At 44.4% G+C, this 17,174-nt stretch overlaps 1 protein-coding gene across 4 annotated transcripts in view; it reads left to right on the top strand.

Moving 5' to 3' along the window:
- PRR5 (proline rich 5) overlaps positions 1-17,174 on the top strand; it is a 143,899-nt gene that overhangs the window by 60,423 nt on the left and 66,302 nt on the right. For 2 of the 4 annotated variants that reach the window (XM_030539852.1, XM_030539860.1), the window contains exon 3: positions 763-1,019. The exons of 1 other annotated variant lie outside the window; for it this stretch is intronic. In XM_030539852.1, the coding sequence (XP_030395712.1) occupies positions 889-1,019 (131 nt within the window). In that variant the 5' untranslated portion in view covers positions 763-888. The remainder of the gene's footprint in view (positions 1-762; positions 1,020-17,174) is intronic. One more of the 4 variants, XM_030539866.1, reaches the window with a different exon arrangement.

Raw genomic sequence — 17,174 nt, 5'->3', positions numbered from 1 at the left:
CACGAAAGCTCATGCTCCAAAACGTCTGTTAGTCTATAAGATGCCACAGGATTCTTTGCTGCTTTTACAAATCTCAAATAGTTAATCTTATTTACTCTATTTAACCTCTGAAGTTCCTCAAAATGAAAGCACCAGCTTCTACTTTTTGGGCTGTATTCATTTTTCATTTTTTTTTTAAATGCTATCATTCTTGTGGCTTATCCGACGCTTTCAGCTTAAACAGCCTCTGAGGCAAACAGTAGGTTTGTGCCGTGTGTGTGTGCTCGCGCGCGTGTGTGTGTGTGTGTGTGTAAGTGTCGTAACGTGGCGGGGCATAGGCAGTTATGAAACTTTCCAATAAAGTCTCAGTGCGTCAGTATTGGTTGGTTGTTGTTTTTTTCCGTAGCCCTCTGATTTCATTTCCAGTTATGAGTGAAGAGAGAGGGCTGAGGGAAAAAAACTCAAAAAACCAGTTGACTGATTAAAGCAGCAATTCCCATGACAGGTGGAGCATGCAGCATGTTGAATGAGACTCTTCATTTTTGGTGCACCAGGGCGGGGGAAGGGGAAATCTTTCCACTTTGGGCAGCTGCTGGTTAAAAGGGGCCCCAGCAAACTGTTAAAGCAGCAGCAAGAAGTTTGGCTTTAATTTTTTAAAAGGACTGGAGAAATTATTAACCACAGTTTATGACGTCACAGTTGATCTGATTAAAGGTTTGTTTTCTTGCTGGCAGAGGTGTGCTCTGTAGAGACTGGTTCTCTCTTCTTTTTTTTTTTTTTAAGTTTCTTTTTTGAACAACAAACGGAGAGAACTGCTCGCGTTGCTGCTGCTGCTGCTCCAGCTGCGTGTGTGTGTGTGTAAAAAGGATGGTGTATCTGTAGCTGCCACGCACAAACACACATTTGACCATGAGGACTCTTCGCAGGTTGAAGTTCATGAGTTCGCCCAGCCTCAGTGATCTGGGCAAGAGAGAGCAGGCAGCCTTGGATGAGCGGGGAACCCAGCAGCGACGGGCCTGCTCCAATGCTACCTGGAACAGGTAAGGTCTTGCTCGATGCACTTCCTCACCTGGAGCCTCTAAACTCTCTGACAGCAGCTGGCATACTTGATTCTACAATTACCATCTCTTTGTGTTTCGCAGTCTGAGATAGTTTGTTCCTAACAGTGCTTTATTTCAGGAACGTAACAACACATTGGCTCCTGCATTAATATATAACATGTAACCGGAGACACGTTTAGTAACAGACAGGGGCAACTCTTTGAGGCTGCTATTAACCTTTCTCTGAATGCTGACAGAAAAATAAGACTTGCCCTCCTGAAGATGGTTCAACTTATGCTTCATTCTGACAGGCAGGAACTTTTTTCAAAGCACCAACATACAAATATGAGCTTATACCTTGCTAGACATTTTAGTTCAAGGTTGATTTGGTTTTGTTTAAAAGTGTCTGTGTATGTTCTGCTTTGCTGTGCTTTTTGTATGTTTTGGAATGGGGGGAAATAATCCATCAGGCTTACTGTTTTCTGTGTATGATTTCTATGTCTATCACAGTTTGTCAAAATAGATAGTGGGACATTTTCAAGTAACTTAGGGGAACATTTTCCAAAGTAAGTGACTTAGGCATTTAAGAGCCTAAGTCCCATTGATTTTAATTGAGACATTGACTGCTAGGTGCCTAAGGCTCAGATTTTAAAAGGTATTTAGGTGCCTAACTCCCATTAATATTAGTGTGCCTAAACACCTTTAAAAAAGCTGGCCTTAAGTTAATTTTTGGAAAACAGAACTTAGGCGCTTTGGGAAATGTTACTGATAGGTATTTTTAAAAAGCACTGAGATATATTTACAGCAAGAGAGAAATCACTGGAGTGACCAGGAGAACAAATTTCCTGATAGGATTATGTCATTGTGCAAAAAAGATTCCAAGAAACCACATCATCTATCACTATGACTGTGCTATTTATTTTATTTTATTTTATTTATTTATTCATTAATTCATGTATTTATTATCAGAGCAGCTTGTTAGGCATTATAACAACACAAGACACAAAGGAGACACTGTCCCAGCCCTGAGAAGTTTGCAGCTTAAGTAATACAAGTATGCACAGGGAGATCCCAATGACGGTGCTAATTCAAGATTTGCCACCCTTATTTATGTTGAGTAGTACTTCACTTGGCTACTTGTCCCACGGGAATCAGTAAGGCTCCTCGCAGAGTAAAGGCTGCTTGGTGTGAGTCAGGATGACAGAATCAGGTCCTCAGAACTTTTTCATAATGATGTGCTGACAGCTTTCACTGGCCGAGATTAGCATTTATGGGCCTCCTGGGAGAAGCGAGTTGTCAGGACGGATTTGAATGGAGAGGGGGTGGCTGCCTGGCATAGTGAGATGGGGATGATTTAGGGGACGATATGGAAGGGATCTCGTGGTGCTGCATGAGCATTGTTCACATTCACTGTCTCTACTGTTGGTGCAAAACACAGTCCAAGAACTGGTCAGAGAAGAGCAGGTTATTTATTTATTTATTTTTGAATTTGGAAAAGGTGGGTACAGTTATGATCAGTGGGTATTTCCCATCTGTGTGTGGGAGACTTGTTAGTTCTCCTGTGCATTTAATCAATCACACATCATATATTGTTTAAACCATGCATGTGTGAGTAATCTCTTTACTGGTTTGTGAACTTGGTGACTGACCTTTCCTTTTTGCCACGAGGTCATCTTTCCCTTCACTGTGAATGCACTGGCATCCTGAACTTCTATAGCACGCATCTTTGAAGTCCCTCTGGAGAAGCCAGCGAAGCTGCTGCTTTATAAGACCCACGCTGCTTAATTTTGCAAACAGAGTGAGCGTCAGTGTATGTGTGCCAATGTGCTCTGAAGTCATGATAAATATTACAAAACATGAGTGATTTTTAGAGACTGCAGCCTAAGTGCAGACCCTGCATTTCATAGTAAATCATAGAAGGCCCTCTCTGCAGCAAAACAAGGGGATAAATGTAGCTCTTTCTTGCAACTTAATGCAGCTCATATTCTGTCGTCTGCCCCCCCCCGCAACGCTGCCCGCCCCATGGAAACAAACCCTCCTTCCCCAGTGCTGCCCCACGAAACAGCTGTGGGCCGAAAAGGAATGTTTGGGTGGGGGGAGAAATGGTGCCCATAGGGTGACCAGATCACAGCAGTTAAGATAGGACTGCCCCCTCCCCACTCGGCCCCACCATCATCCTCCTCTTCACCCCCTAGCTCCCCGCTGGCTTGCTGTGTCCCTCCTAGTCAATCCCCCACCCACCACTCGCCTCCTTTCACCTCCTCCCTCCCCTGTCAGAAACCCCCATGCCCGCCCCTAGAACTCCTGCTGGCTCACTGCTTGCCTCTTTGCCCACCCACTGCTTGCCCAGCCGCTAGCCTCACGACTCCCCACCAAGTGTAAAGCCTCATTCAAAGACCCAGGGGTCACTGTATTACTGCACACAGCAGTCAATCAATGCAGTTGTAGATAAATCTCTGCATTATGCATTTTTGTATAACTTTTATATGACTTTGTATTGAACCTTGGTAATACGTTATAGCGGGCCCCCAAGGTAGAATAATTAAGTTAAAGCAAAATGTCTTTTTGCTAGAAGAAGAAGATGATCTCCCCCCACCCCACTTTGTAATCAATTCCCCTGTTAAATGAACGAGGTGTGACTGAGGAAGGTGTGGAAGGCAGCACCTCCAGACCCTGGGTCTGGGAGCCAGACCAAGAACAATCAAACTTGTTAAGTGGGCTGACTAGAGAATAGCAAACATACTGATGGCCTCAGGGGTTAGGAGGAAGCACCTTCCTTTGGGAACACCCTCTTTGCAGCATTGGGACAACCCCCAGCCCAGAGAGAGAGACCAACAGACACATTCCCAGATTTTGAAACTGAGAGATTTGCCCCCCTCCAGCCACTGACTTGCCAGTCACCTCCTCACCCCACTGCCCCCCAATATAAAGCCTCATTCAAAGACTCAGGGGGTCACTATATTAATGCACACAGCAGTCAATCAATGCAGTACCAAAAATTAAAATACTGAAAATGGATGCCCCCCTCCAGCCACCAACTCACTGCTTGCCTCCTCACCCCCTCACCCCCAAGTATCAGTGGTGGCAGGTTTGTAAAAATTTTGGTGGTGCCCAGAACACTCAGAGCCCACTCCACCCTGAACTCCGCCCCCCACCTGCCTAAGGCTCTGTGAGGGAGTTTGGTGGGGGGAGGTCTGGGGTGCAGGCCCTGGGTTGGGGCACAGGACGGTTGAGAGGTTAGGCTCTGGGATGGAGTCTGGGGTGCAGGCTCTAGGATGGAGTTTGGGTGCTGGTGGCAGGCTCTGGGCTGGCTCACCCACTTTTGAGCCCATGCTTCCCCCTCCAGAAGTAGAGTTGTGGCTACTTCATGTGCTAAAATGAGCTGTCCGGCAAAGTTTTCTTCACTAAGGGCTAGTCTACACCGGGGGTGGGATCGATCTAAGATATGCAACTGCAGCTACGTGAATGACGTAGCTGAAGTCGAAGTATCTTAGATTGATTTACCTTTCGTCCTCACGGCGTGGGATCGACTAGATGAGATGCGATATATTGATCCTCGAGAAATCGATCACTACTCGCCGATACAGCGAGTAGTCTAGACGTATCCTAAGTCTTCTATGTTGATATCTGCTTAAGCCCTTGTATTTGTGACAGGGTGAATTCTGCCCTTTGTAGCTAGGTGAGGGCAAATTGCAGGAGACTGGGTTCCATTTCTGTCATTGCCCAGCTCCCCACTGGCACATTGCATTCCTAGCAAGGCTTCTTCCTCTGCAGGGATGTTCCTTCATCTCTGCAGCTACAGTACTGTAAAACAGCATGAAACTGTCAAATCAAATGGAAGTAAATCATTGTTGAGCTTCTGCCTACTACTATGTAAATTAGACTTCGTGGGCACAGCCTCTTCTGTCCCTGCTTTTCCATGAACCCCAAAAGCAGTGTGTACCAACTCACCAGCCAACGCATGTTCACTAGTAACTAGCAGCAGCATAATTGAACAATACAACTTCATTAGAGCTCACAAAGTTTGCATTGGATTAAAATAATTTAGGTTCTTTTACAGGCATTGTCTTCAACGGCTTGTTTTCTGCTGCAGCAGTAAACAGGGCTGAATACTGACTAAACCGATTGGACTGAGAAACCCAAGGTTTATAATCTTTATAATCTGATAGCCAAGGGGGCCCCTCTGAGGGCAAAGGAAATCCAAAGAGAGGTTTTCTCTGGCTGAGCTGGCACTGACTGCCTAATCAGTGGTTAATACTGCCTGGGTTCTGCCGCAGAAAAGCATATAGTGAAATGAACATATATTCTCCTTGGTGTTAGGAAAAAAAGGGAAAATGAAGAAGTAGGAGGTAGTGAATAAAATAAGCCAAAATATAAGGAGGAGGAGGAGGAGGAGGAAGAGTTTCTTACAATAATGAAGTCAATGGTAAATCCAAGCTGAGAAACATGATTAGGAACAATCAGAATTAGTTTTTGCAGGAATATAGCATGTACACTAGCTTGCCATTAAGTAGTGCTCAGTGGAGGGCGCAATGCTTCATAATGAATTAAAAATCCCTGTCTTTTCAGGTTACAGCAGGACTTTCCTAGTGAAAGAAATTTGAAGTGTATCAAACTGAAAGTGCTAAGATTTCGCTTTGTTAGGACATTTTTCCCTTTCCCACATTGGCTAATGATTCAGAGATACGGTATTTGTATTGACTTAGGGTACGTCTATACTACGGGATAATTCCGATTTTACATAAACCGGTTTTATAAAACAGATTGTATAAAGTCGAGTGCACGCGGCCACACTAAGCACATTAATTCGGCGGTGTGCGTCCATGGTCCGAGGCTAGTGTCGATTTCCGGAGCGTTGCACTGTGGGTAGCTATTCTGTAGCTATCCCATAGTTCCCACAGTCTCCCTCGCCCCTTAGAATTCTGGGTTGAGAGCCCAGTGGCTGATGGGGCAAAAATCATTGTCGCGGGTGGTTCTGGGTAAATGTCGTTAGTCATTCCTTCCTCCGGGAAAGCAACGGCAGACAATCATTTTGCGCCCTTTTCCCCTGGATTGCCCTGGCAGATGCCATAGCACAGCAACCATGGAGCCCATTCAGCTTTTTTTTTTTTACAGTCACCGTATGTGTACTGGATGCCACGGACAGAGGCGATACTCCAGCACTACACAGCAGTATTCGTTTGCTTTTGCATAATAGAGATGGTTACCAGTCATTCTGTACTGTCTGCTGCTAGTGTAATTTGGCAATGAGATGATGGTTATCTGTCCTTCTGTGTTGTCTGCTGCTATCATGGGTGCCCCTGGCTGAGATCGGCCGGGAGCACAAAAGCAAAACTGGGAATGACTCCCCGAGTCAATTCCTCCTTTATGGTTTCTAAAAATAGAGTCAGTCCTGCCTAGAATATGGGGCAAGTGTACTAGAGAACCAGTGTATCAGAGAGCACAGCTGCTCCATGTCAGATCCTGCAGAAATGATGAGCTACATGCCATTCACGGGGGATGCCCCTGCAACAACCCCACCCGTTGCTTCCCTCCTCTCCGCACCTTCCTGGGCTACCGTGGCAGTGTCCCCCCATTTGTGTCATGAAGTTATAAAGAATGCAGGAATAACAAACAGTGATTTGTTAGTGAGATAAAATGAGGGGGAGGCAACCTCCCAGTGCTATGAGAGTCCAGGCAGGACATTAAGCGGTGCAGAGGAGAGGAGCCCAGCATGCCGCTGCTATGATAGTCCAGGCAGTACAGAATCTTTTCTTTACACATGAAAGGGAGGGGGCTGATGGAGCTCAGCCACCAGTTGCTATGATGAGGACGTTTACCAGCCGTTCTGTCCCATCTACTGGGAATGACCAGGAATCATTCCTATTTTTGCCCAGGCGCCCCTGAGGCCAGCCGGGCGTATTCAGCAGTTATCAAGCACGAACTGATGGTGACAACGGATAGCAGCCATATTGTACTGTCTGCCACCGGGGAGGGGAGCAGAGCGGATACTGCTCTTCACTGCTGCAGCATCGTGTCTACCATCAGCATTCAGTAGACATAGGGTGACATTGAAAAAAGTCAAGAAACGATTTCTTTCCCTTTTCTTTCACGTAGTAGGGGGAGGGAGTAAATTGACAAGCTATATCCTGAACCACGCTGGACAATGTGTTTGAACCTACAGGCATTGGGAGCTCAGCCAAGAATGCAAATACTTTTCGGAGACTGCTGGGGACTGTGGGATAGCTGGAGTCCTCAGTACCCCCTCCCTCCCTCCATGAGCGTCCATTTGAGTCTCTGGCTTCCCATTACGCTTGTCACTCAGCACTGTGTAGCCTGTAGATTTTTTTTTTCAAACGCTTTGGCATTTCGTCTTCTGTAACGGAGCTCTGATAGAACAGATTTGTTTCCCCATACAGTGATCAGATCCAGTGTCTCCCGTACGGTCCATGCTGGAGCTCTTTTTGGATTTGGGACTGCATTGCCACCCGTGCTGATCAGAGCTCCACGCTGGGCAAACAGGAAATGAAAATCAAACTTTCACAGGGCTTTTCCTGTTTACCTGGCCACGCATCCGAGCTGAGATTGCTGTCCAGAGCAGTCACAGTGGTGCACTGTGGGATACCGCACGGAGGCCAATACCGTTGATTTGCGGCCACACTAAACCTAATCCGATATGGTAATACCGATTTTAGCGCTACTCCTCTCGTTGGGGAGGAGTACAGAAAGCGATTTAAAGAGCCCTTTATATCGACATAAAGGGCCTCGTAGTGTGGACGGGTATAGTGTTAAATCAGTTTAACGCTGCTAAAATCGGTTTAAACACATAGTGTAGACCAGGCCTGTATCTCAATTTCCCTATCTGCAAAAGAGGGATAATAATGTTCATCTCCCTCACAAATGGGTTTACAGTTGATGCAGGTAATGAATGAATGTTTGTAAAGCACTTTGAAGACGTGTTTTAATAAATGCATTTATTTTCACTAAATGTTTGACAAACAACTTAATTTCAGTCTATGGGTGTTTGCAAATTGTTCACTTTGGGCACAATTTTCAGAAGTATCAAAGTGACTTAGAAGCTCTGAAGTGATTTAGGCACTTAGAAGCTTAAGTCCCCTTGACTTTTGGTGAGATTCACATGGTACTGTTTCTGTTCACTGATTGTTTGACTGGAACTTTTTGAACAGGAGAATTACAAATAGCAATTACCGAATACTTGGGTGTACTCTCACATACCCTTCTTTGCATATGAGTTCGGTATTTATTTACAGACTAGCAATTACCTAAAAATGTGCACAGACAAAAACTCATTTACACACCTTTGTTTGAAAATATCAAATGAAAAAGGTAGTGGTCAAAATGATCAGGTGGTCAAATTTCAAACTAAAGTTAATCAATAGAGCTGGATGAGAAATAGTTTTCTCATCTGTGAATATTTTCAAGAGTTTGACATTTTTTCCTGTATCAAAGCAGGATGAAAACTTGAAATCTTGAAAATATTCAAAATCTGAAAAATCAGTTTTATTTTGAGTCAATCAAAATGGTTTTTTTTTGATAATTTCTAAATATTTCATTTTCAGGTTGGCTGTTTTTTCTTTGATTCAGTTTTTTCCCCAGACTAATTAGCTTAAATTTTTTAAACAAAAAAGTTATGTAATACCGGAAATTTCTCAACCTTTTTTCCAGTCAGAAAATTTGGTAAACCTGATCCTATTGTACAGACAGTTTCACTTGTGATGAATTGGCATTTTTCAACAAAAACATAGTTCATTGGAAAAATTCCGGACCAGCTGTTATATTTTTGAGCCCAGGTTTGCAGTAGTTCCTCAGCTCGACATACAACTTTTGCCCATTGGAAAGAGAAGTGTTTAATCTTAACTACATCTGGTTTTAAAACAATACAAATTATAGATTTAGGATGATATTTTCAGATTTAAATCAGTGAGCAGCTGTGGGTGTTCAATAACTCTGAGAATAAATCTTGTCCTGTCGGATTGCCATTCAACAACCCATGTGAAATTAGTTTGTTTGGTCTCAGGCTAGTTACACAGTGGCCAGGAGTCCGTATGTGCCTTGGGGCTAATTACAGTGCAGGTTAGGAGCCTCCACAAGAATCAAACAATGAGTAGGCTAGAAAGATGCTCTTACCTCTTTGGGTCCCTTTACTTTAAGGCATAGTGCTGGGGAAGCCGACCCTGCTCTTTTTTAATAAGACATTAGTTCATCCCTAGTTATATAATACGAAGTGCCATGCCCTTGCCTTTCTGAGGAAATCGATTGGGCGAACAGTAGAACATAGGTGCTCTCCAAGTGTCAGGTGGAACGTCCACTCAGCTGATTTTACCATTCTTCTTATGAGTTCATTTTCCCTTTCAGTTAGTGTTCTTTTGGCATTCTACTGCAGTCTGTGGTAACTGTGGGATGTATAAATACGAGAGATCAGTGCAGCCTTTGGCAGGTCTCCCAAACAGGCCAGCATGGGCTTCCTGTCAAAAACATTCCTATCTTCAGCAGCTCACAGCTATGCTGCGTCTTTGCCTTTTGTGATAGGTCTTCACTGCCATGGTGTATTTGAATGTGTTAATTCTTAGGAAATGCTTGATTAGTCTTTTTGTTTTGGATATAAATCATTTTAAATTGTCACAAGAGCTTATCTTGAAAAAGTGACAGGTGGACAGCTTTGGAGAGCCGTGTTACGCTGTCTTTACATTCACCTTTGTTCATGTTTCATTTCCTATAGTACAGTATCTTTTTACACATGCATATACTTTTGTGTGTAGGTCAGCTTCAGATTGTGTTTCAGATTATACACTAACAAAGCTAGGGTATTAGGGGAAATATTTATATTTTCAGCATAGAATGTAATCTCTAAACTACAGGGAAACCAGTAACAAGTACATTTCTGTCTTGTTACTTGCAAACTTACCTGCGTTGCATATCCACCTATTAAACCCAACGGGTGACTTAGATTTGGTGTTCTCCAGCCTTTTCGTTCATTTTGTATGACAATGTCTATACTATAGGTGCTACAGTAGCACACCTACAGCTCTGTAGCTAAGCCTCTGTAGCACCGTAGGAAGAGGGTTTTTCTGTCACTGTAGGTAATCTGCCTCTCCAGATGGCAGTGGTTAAGTTGATGGAAACATTGTCAGCCTTGCATGTCTATTTCAGGGGTTAGGTCAACATAATTGTGGTGCTCAGGATTGTGAATTTTTCACCCCCTGAGTTCCATAGCTATGTTGATATAACTTCTTAAGTATAGACTTGTCCTAAGGAAGAGCTCTGCTTACTGAAACTTCCTTTTTTCTCAACCCTCTCTCCATCTCCCACTTCTGGATTCACAGACTGTTTGATTCTGCAGATACAGGAAGGGCTCTTTAAACGATTGGTGGCTCATCATGACTCACCCTTTGAGGAAACAGTGACTTAGGCTAATTAGTCTGGTACTTCACAGAAGCCAGCTAGCAGTTGAAGAGAGAGAGAATGCAGTCCTCCTACTGTACCCGGATTAGACAGTGCTATGCTACCACACTAATTTACAGAGCACCACATGTAACACTGGGAGGCTTTCAGTTTTTGCTGCAGTGCTGCATGTTGTGAAAAACAAGCTGCTTGCTGCCGATTCAGCCCTGTCATGAAATAGCTTAAGCTTTTTAGGTACTCAGGGTGTCTACTCCTCTACTGCAATCTTGACTTGGACATATAACAAGTTTCTACTCTTCTCTTAGGTAACTGGAAATCTCAACCCTCTGATCCCCTAATGCCCCCCACATGCACACTCTCAGTTCTGGACACATTACGGTTCCTATATTCTGTGCCCTCTGCCCATATCCGGCACTCCTCGGGGGTGGGAACCTAGCCCTCCATCCCAGCTGTCATGGTATAGGAGTGTCAGGTGGGGGACTGGATGAAGAGAAGTTCACCCAATGAATCATCTGTCTTTTCAGAAGCAAGTGAGAGAATCTGGAGCAGAGGAGACAGGAGATCAAATGGCTATGCAGAGGGAGTGCAGATCTCCTTTAACTAGCTATGGCTCACCCACAACTGGAGGAGCCAGTTCAGACTTCCCAGCTCCTGCTCTTGTAATGTGGATACTTTTGTCCATTACGAACTGAACTGAGATCATCAACTTATGTCACACAGGTCACCAAATGCCTATCAGAAGTTAAAGACTTGGTCATTACCAGCCTGGAATTCATTCATACTGATGACAGGCTGTGTGTGTGAGAGAGAGAGAGAGAGAGAGAAGCTGAAGTAAATTGCAATAGTCAGTGAAGCTACACTGATTTACACCAGCTGAGGAACTGTCCCATCAATCCATACAGTCTTTCCAAAACTTTGCAACCTCCTGCAGGGTAAGCATAGGTGCCGACTCCGTGGATACTCTGCACCTGGAGCACCCATGAAAAAAAAATAATGGGTGCTCATGACCCACCAGCCACCTGCTGATCAGCTGTTCAGTGGAACCTACCAATCAACTCCTCCCCCAGCACCTCCTTCCCACCACCGATCAGGTGTTCGACGGTGGGTGAGAGGCGCTGGGGGAAGGCGGAGGAGTGGGAGCAGGAAGAGGTGGAAAGAGGGCAGGGCATACTTGGGAGAGGGAGTGAAGTGGAGCCTTGGACGAGAGGCAGAGTGGGGGTAGGAAGAGGCAGAGCAAAGGCTGGGTCTTGGGGAAAGGAGTGAAGTGAGGGCAGGGCCACGGGCCTGGGGAAAGCTGAAAGTCAGCACCTGTGAGTGTAAGTAAATGATTGGATTTTTTTGTTTCATTTGTGTGCTGCTCAGATACACCTACTTGCATGTGTGTGCGCACATATACAGTAACTCCTCACTTAAAGTCATCCTGGTTAACATTTGTTTGGTTATTAGGTTGCTGATCTATTAGAGAACATACTCATTTAAAGTCACGCAATGTTCCGTTTTAAGTTATTTGGCTTGCCCCATTCCACCCACTGAGCACTCTTGCCGGGGAGCAGGGTCGGGGCGCGGGGGCTTACCCTACTTCACCCACCCAGCATTCCAGCCAGGGAGTGGGCAAGCCCCTGACCCTGCTCCTCGGCAGAAGTGCCAGGCGGGTGGAGCAGGGCAAGCCCCTATGTCCTGACTCCGCTCCCTGGCAGGAACACCAGGCAGGTGGAGCGGGGTAACCCCCACACCCCGACCCCTACTACATCCCTGCCTCGACCAAGCTTCATAGTCATCATTGGGGAGTCCAGTATTAAATTATTTGTTTAAAATTATTTAAAACTTATACTGTATATGTATATAATGTCTTTTATCTGGCAAAAAAAATTTTCCTGGAACCTAGCCTCCCCCAATTTACATTAATTCTTATGGGGAAATTGGATGCACTTAACATTGTTTCACTTAAAATAGTATTTTTCAGGAACGAAACTACAACATTAAGCGAGGAGTTACTGTACTCACACACACAACACGCCTTTCTCGCACCCCATTCTCCCACTACATGATACATGAAACCACTTTGAAGTTAAAGGGAATTGCTCGTATTCTGAAGGAGAAGAATCAGTCCATGAGCAGTTGTGATATATGAGGGAGAAGAAGCCATATCTTTGTACCGCTATACGTAGAGTGTATCAGTAGACTAAAACTGTTTTGAACTTGTACATACAGTAGTAGAAACAAGTGGGTTCTCATCTGGGCTGAAGGTTACAACATTATTCAGCATTGGGGAGTTTATCTGTACACAGCAAGTACACAGGTGGTTCAAGAAACAGATGGATTTTGTTGTCTTTTTTGGAACTGTGGTTTGGTTTCTGACTCTGCTTTGCTCTTGTAAATATTTTATTTACAGTCCCATAATATTATATATATCTGAGTTTAGTGCATTGAAAGACATGATAATTGGCCTTAAAAAGTACCAAAATGAAAATTGAGTGTAGCATTGTTTACTATCCTATGGATAATAACATTTGGCTTTGACTTGTGAGGATGGCAGTCATGTTGCGAGGATGAGATAGCAGAAAGTCATGAAGATCATTAGCTAGAACCAAAGAGGATCATATGTCCATTGTGCCAGTGGCTCATGGGCCTTTCTGGCTTTGTATGTATCCCGTTATCAAACTTCTGATGCATGTGGTTTACTCGTATTTTGAATTCTTAATGAATTTCATATTATTGCTAAAAGCATAACTAATTGCTTGACAACACTTGCAGTTCAGTATTAGCAAAGTGTAAAGTGACCAAATTGCACAATAAATTTGGCTATGGTTGGTTAAGTCAAAGCAAAACTATACAGAAAGGAATGAGTTAATAGCACAGCAATCCTTCTGAGAAGCTTGTTTCTCACAGCATGCAGTTCACCTTACACAGAAGGTGTGCTTTGAAATATGTATTCAAAACCACCTCCTTTATACCAGACCATTTTACAAGTTAAAGGTCTTTCTGTGTACATTACTGAGTTCTAACCCACCAATTTGCACTAGTCCAGTACCTTTCTTATCTCCTTGTTTTCTTTCTGGTACTATTAGCCTATTATACCAGTGTAGAACATTCATGTATCTTGTCTTTGTACTTTGTATTTTCCAGTACCAAAGCTGACTTCAGCTTTGCAGGGCATTGTGGGATACATATCTCTTGATATAAGTAAACAGATTTGTGGAAAAATTATATTACCATTCAGTTAGTGCAGTGGTTCTCCAACTTCTATACTGGTGACCTCTTTCACATAGCAAGCCTCTGAGTGTGACCTCCCTTATAAATTAAAAACACTTTTTAATATATTTAACACCATTATAAATGCTGGAGGCAAAGCAGGGTTTGGGGTGGAGGCTGACAGCTCACGACCCCCCATGTAATAACCTCATGACCTCTTGAGGGGTGCCAACCCCCAGTTTGAGAACCCCTGAGTTAGCTTAACTTTCAAACATCTGTATATGCAGTGTAGTTGTAGTTGTGTCAGTCCCAGGATATTAGAGAGACAAGGTGGGTGAGGTAATATCTTTTATTGGACCAACTTCTGCTGGTGAGAAAGACAAGCTTTCAATTCACACAGAGGTCTTCCTCAGTTCTGGGGAAAGTACTTAGGCTATATCTACATGGGCACTTTTATCGCTAAAGCTGTTTTCACTCAGAAGTGTGAAAAAACACCCTTCTGAATGAAGAAACTTTGAGTGATGAAAATTGCCTGGTGTGGCTAGCGCCCCCATTGTGGGTGGTTTTATTACAGTGAGCCATTGTAAGTTGCACTGTGTAGACATAGCCGTAGAGTCACAGCTAAATACAAGATGGAACAGATGGTTTATCCTAAGTAGTTAGCACATACTCTAATATTGCCCAAGTGGAACATAAGTGGTGCATAGTCCTTATGCTAATCTTGCACAGACTGAACTTTACTCTGTAATGACAATAAGTACTGCTACTTAGCAGAGCATGGGCAAAATTAACATTCAGTATTTGCTGCTTTACAGTGATGACAGAATCTTCTATTCTAAAGAAGCTACATTCGCTGCTGGTACCTGGCAGGGAATGTTGATTGATTTTTCTTAAATTTAAACTTTGTGATGTATGTGTGAGATGCTCAGGGCAATATCAGTGAATGTATGCATGCTTCAGAAACAGGTATGTTTAGAAAAGGGATTGTGGAATACATTTTATAAAGCATTTCCAGTTTAGGTTGAACTGTTAAAACATGAGCTGAGATTACCCCAGTATAACAGCATTTTACATAAACTGAATTACATGGATTACAATATAAAACCTCATGGAGGATCTGCACAGGCACAGGAGTCCCAAGTGGAACAGCTTGTAAGATCACGATCTCTCTGAGTAGAAGAAACAGCATCCTTTCTCTGCTGGAGAAAGTTGAGCCAGTTGAACTAAATGTGATTTTAAACCAGTTTAGAAAGCCAGTGTAACCCCCATGGGACACTCATAGTTTGATTTAAACCAGATTTATTTCAGGCTAGCTTAAGTCAATTATGAACACAAATTGCCACAAACACAAGTAAGCCACTCTTAAATTGACATGCCCACACAGCCTTTTTTACCTGTTTAACTAAATTGGTTTAAAATCACACCTTTAATTAAACTGTAGTCAAGGCCTAAGTATTCTGTTCAGTGTCCTTAATTAGGGTTTGCAGAACTTTTAGAAGAGAAATAAAGAAGTTAAAAAAGATTAATATAATAACAGAAGAAAATTATGACAAAAATACATTGAAAAAACACCACAACTTAAATATTGACTGGGGTTAAGTTTTCAAAAGTGTCTGGGTCCTATTTTTAAAGGTGAGAGAGGCTTACACTAGCACGTTTGTCAGCAAAACATAGTTAACACTGCTTGTCGGGGGTGGTTTAATTATGCCTGCAGGAGAGCGGCTACACAGGAGACCTTACAGCGATGTAGCTGTGCCTCTGTAAGATCCGTAGTGTGAACATAGCCTTAGTCCTAATGGCTTGAAATTGACTGGCATAGCTAAAGCGGAATAACTACTGCTCTCTAGGGGTATGGCTACACTTGAAACTTCGCTTTGAAGTGCGAGTGTGGTCGCAGCGCCAGCGCTGGGAGAGAGAGAGAGCTCTCTCCCAGCGCTGCACATACTCCACATCCTCATGGGGTCCCAGCGCTGCAGCACTGTTTACACTGGCGCTTTACAGCGCTGTATCTTGCAGTGCTCAGGGGGATGTTTTTTTCACACCCCTGAGCGAGAATGTTGCAGCGTTGTAAAGCGCCAGCGTAGCCAAGGCCTAGGTATGTTGGTATAACTTTCCTGTGGGGACACAGTATTCTGGAATAAAAGTGACTTTGTTCCAGAATAATTACTCCTCCAATTATTCGGTTATAACTATGATGGTCATTTTTCTGTGTAGACAAGTCCTAAATCGTGTTGTAGTCACTGAATGCCCAAAATGAAATAAAGGGAATCAAATTCCAGGTAGTTCAGGCTGCTTCCATCATTCTAGTCCTCTTGGGGAAAAATCAGCCAGTAGTAGCATGTGCAAATAATGGGAACATTGAGGTTTTTTGGATGCCTGCTTTATACAGTTGCTTTCATACTCAGAGCACTTCACAAACAGCTACTCCGTCTACAGATAATAGCCCAGGTTAGGAGTGGCCTCCATGCAGTCACTCAAAGGCAAACAAAAATCTTCTCCCTTAAGCAGCTGCACAGGGTAGATGTCTCTGTGCTCCCTGCATTCTGGCACTGTTCACTCTTGCTCCCTGCCAGGAAGCAGGGCTATAAAAAAGGGGTCAGACCCTCACCAAGCTCACATAGCAAAGCCAGTGTACTCCAGGAGGAGCAGTCTGCTCCATTTGATGGATGGAGCAGGTTGTACTCCCTTTAGTACAAGGAAGAGTCCTGGCAGACCGTCTCTGGTACTCCTCCTGGAGTGGAGGAGGGGCAGTATCCTAAAAGCCACAGTCTGTCTCTGGGTACGTCCAGACTACCCGCCGTATCAGCGGATAGCGATCGATTTATCAGGGATTGATATATCGCTTCTCATCTAGACACAATATGTCGATCCCCGAATGCGCTCCCGTCGACTCCGGAACTCCACCGGACCGAGCGGCGGTAGCGGAGTCGATGGGGGAGCCACGGACATCGATCCCGCGCGGTGAGGACAGGAGGTAAGTTGGAATAAGATACGTCGACTTCAGCTACGGTATTCCCGTAGCTGAAGTTGCATATTTTACATCGACACCCTCCCACCCCCCAGTGTAGACCAGGCCGCTGTCAAGGTTTGTAGAGAGTCTAGCTCCATTTGAGAGAGCGCCCTCTGTGGAGTAATAGACCTGTTGAGCGTCTGGATAGAAAACCTTCCCCCCAGGGGTGGCTCTAGCTTTTTGGCCACCCCAAGCACGGCAATCAGGCAGCCTTCAGTGGTGCGCCTGTGGGAGGTCCCTGGTCCCGCGGATTTGGCGTACCCACTGCCGAATTGCCGCCAAATCCGTGTGACTGGCAGACCTCCCTCAGGCAAGCCGCCGCAGGCTGTCTGACTGCCGCCCTTGCAGAGACCAGCAGGGCGCCCCCCTGCGGCTTGCTGCCCCAGGCACACACTTGGAGCGCTGGTGCCTGGAGCCGCCGCTGCCTCCCCCTCATTCAGAAAGGATCTCCAGAGAGAGAGAGAGGGAGAGCGGTAGCAGATATTTTAGTCAGTCCACTCTACAAGAGGATGTCAGGGAACATTCCAAAGTACATTTCCAAACCAGAAGAA

The sequence above is a fragment of the Gopherus evgoodei genome, chromosome 1 (assembly GCF_007399415.2).
Source record: "Gopherus evgoodei ecotype Sinaloan lineage chromosome 1, rGopEvg1_v1.p, whole genome shotgun sequence".
NCBI classification, from domain to species: domain Eukaryota; kingdom Metazoa; phylum Chordata; order Testudines; family Testudinidae; genus Gopherus; species Gopherus evgoodei.
The sequence above is the reverse complement of the archived record's forward strand: the minus strand, read 5'-3'. Positions and strand labels throughout refer to the sequence as shown.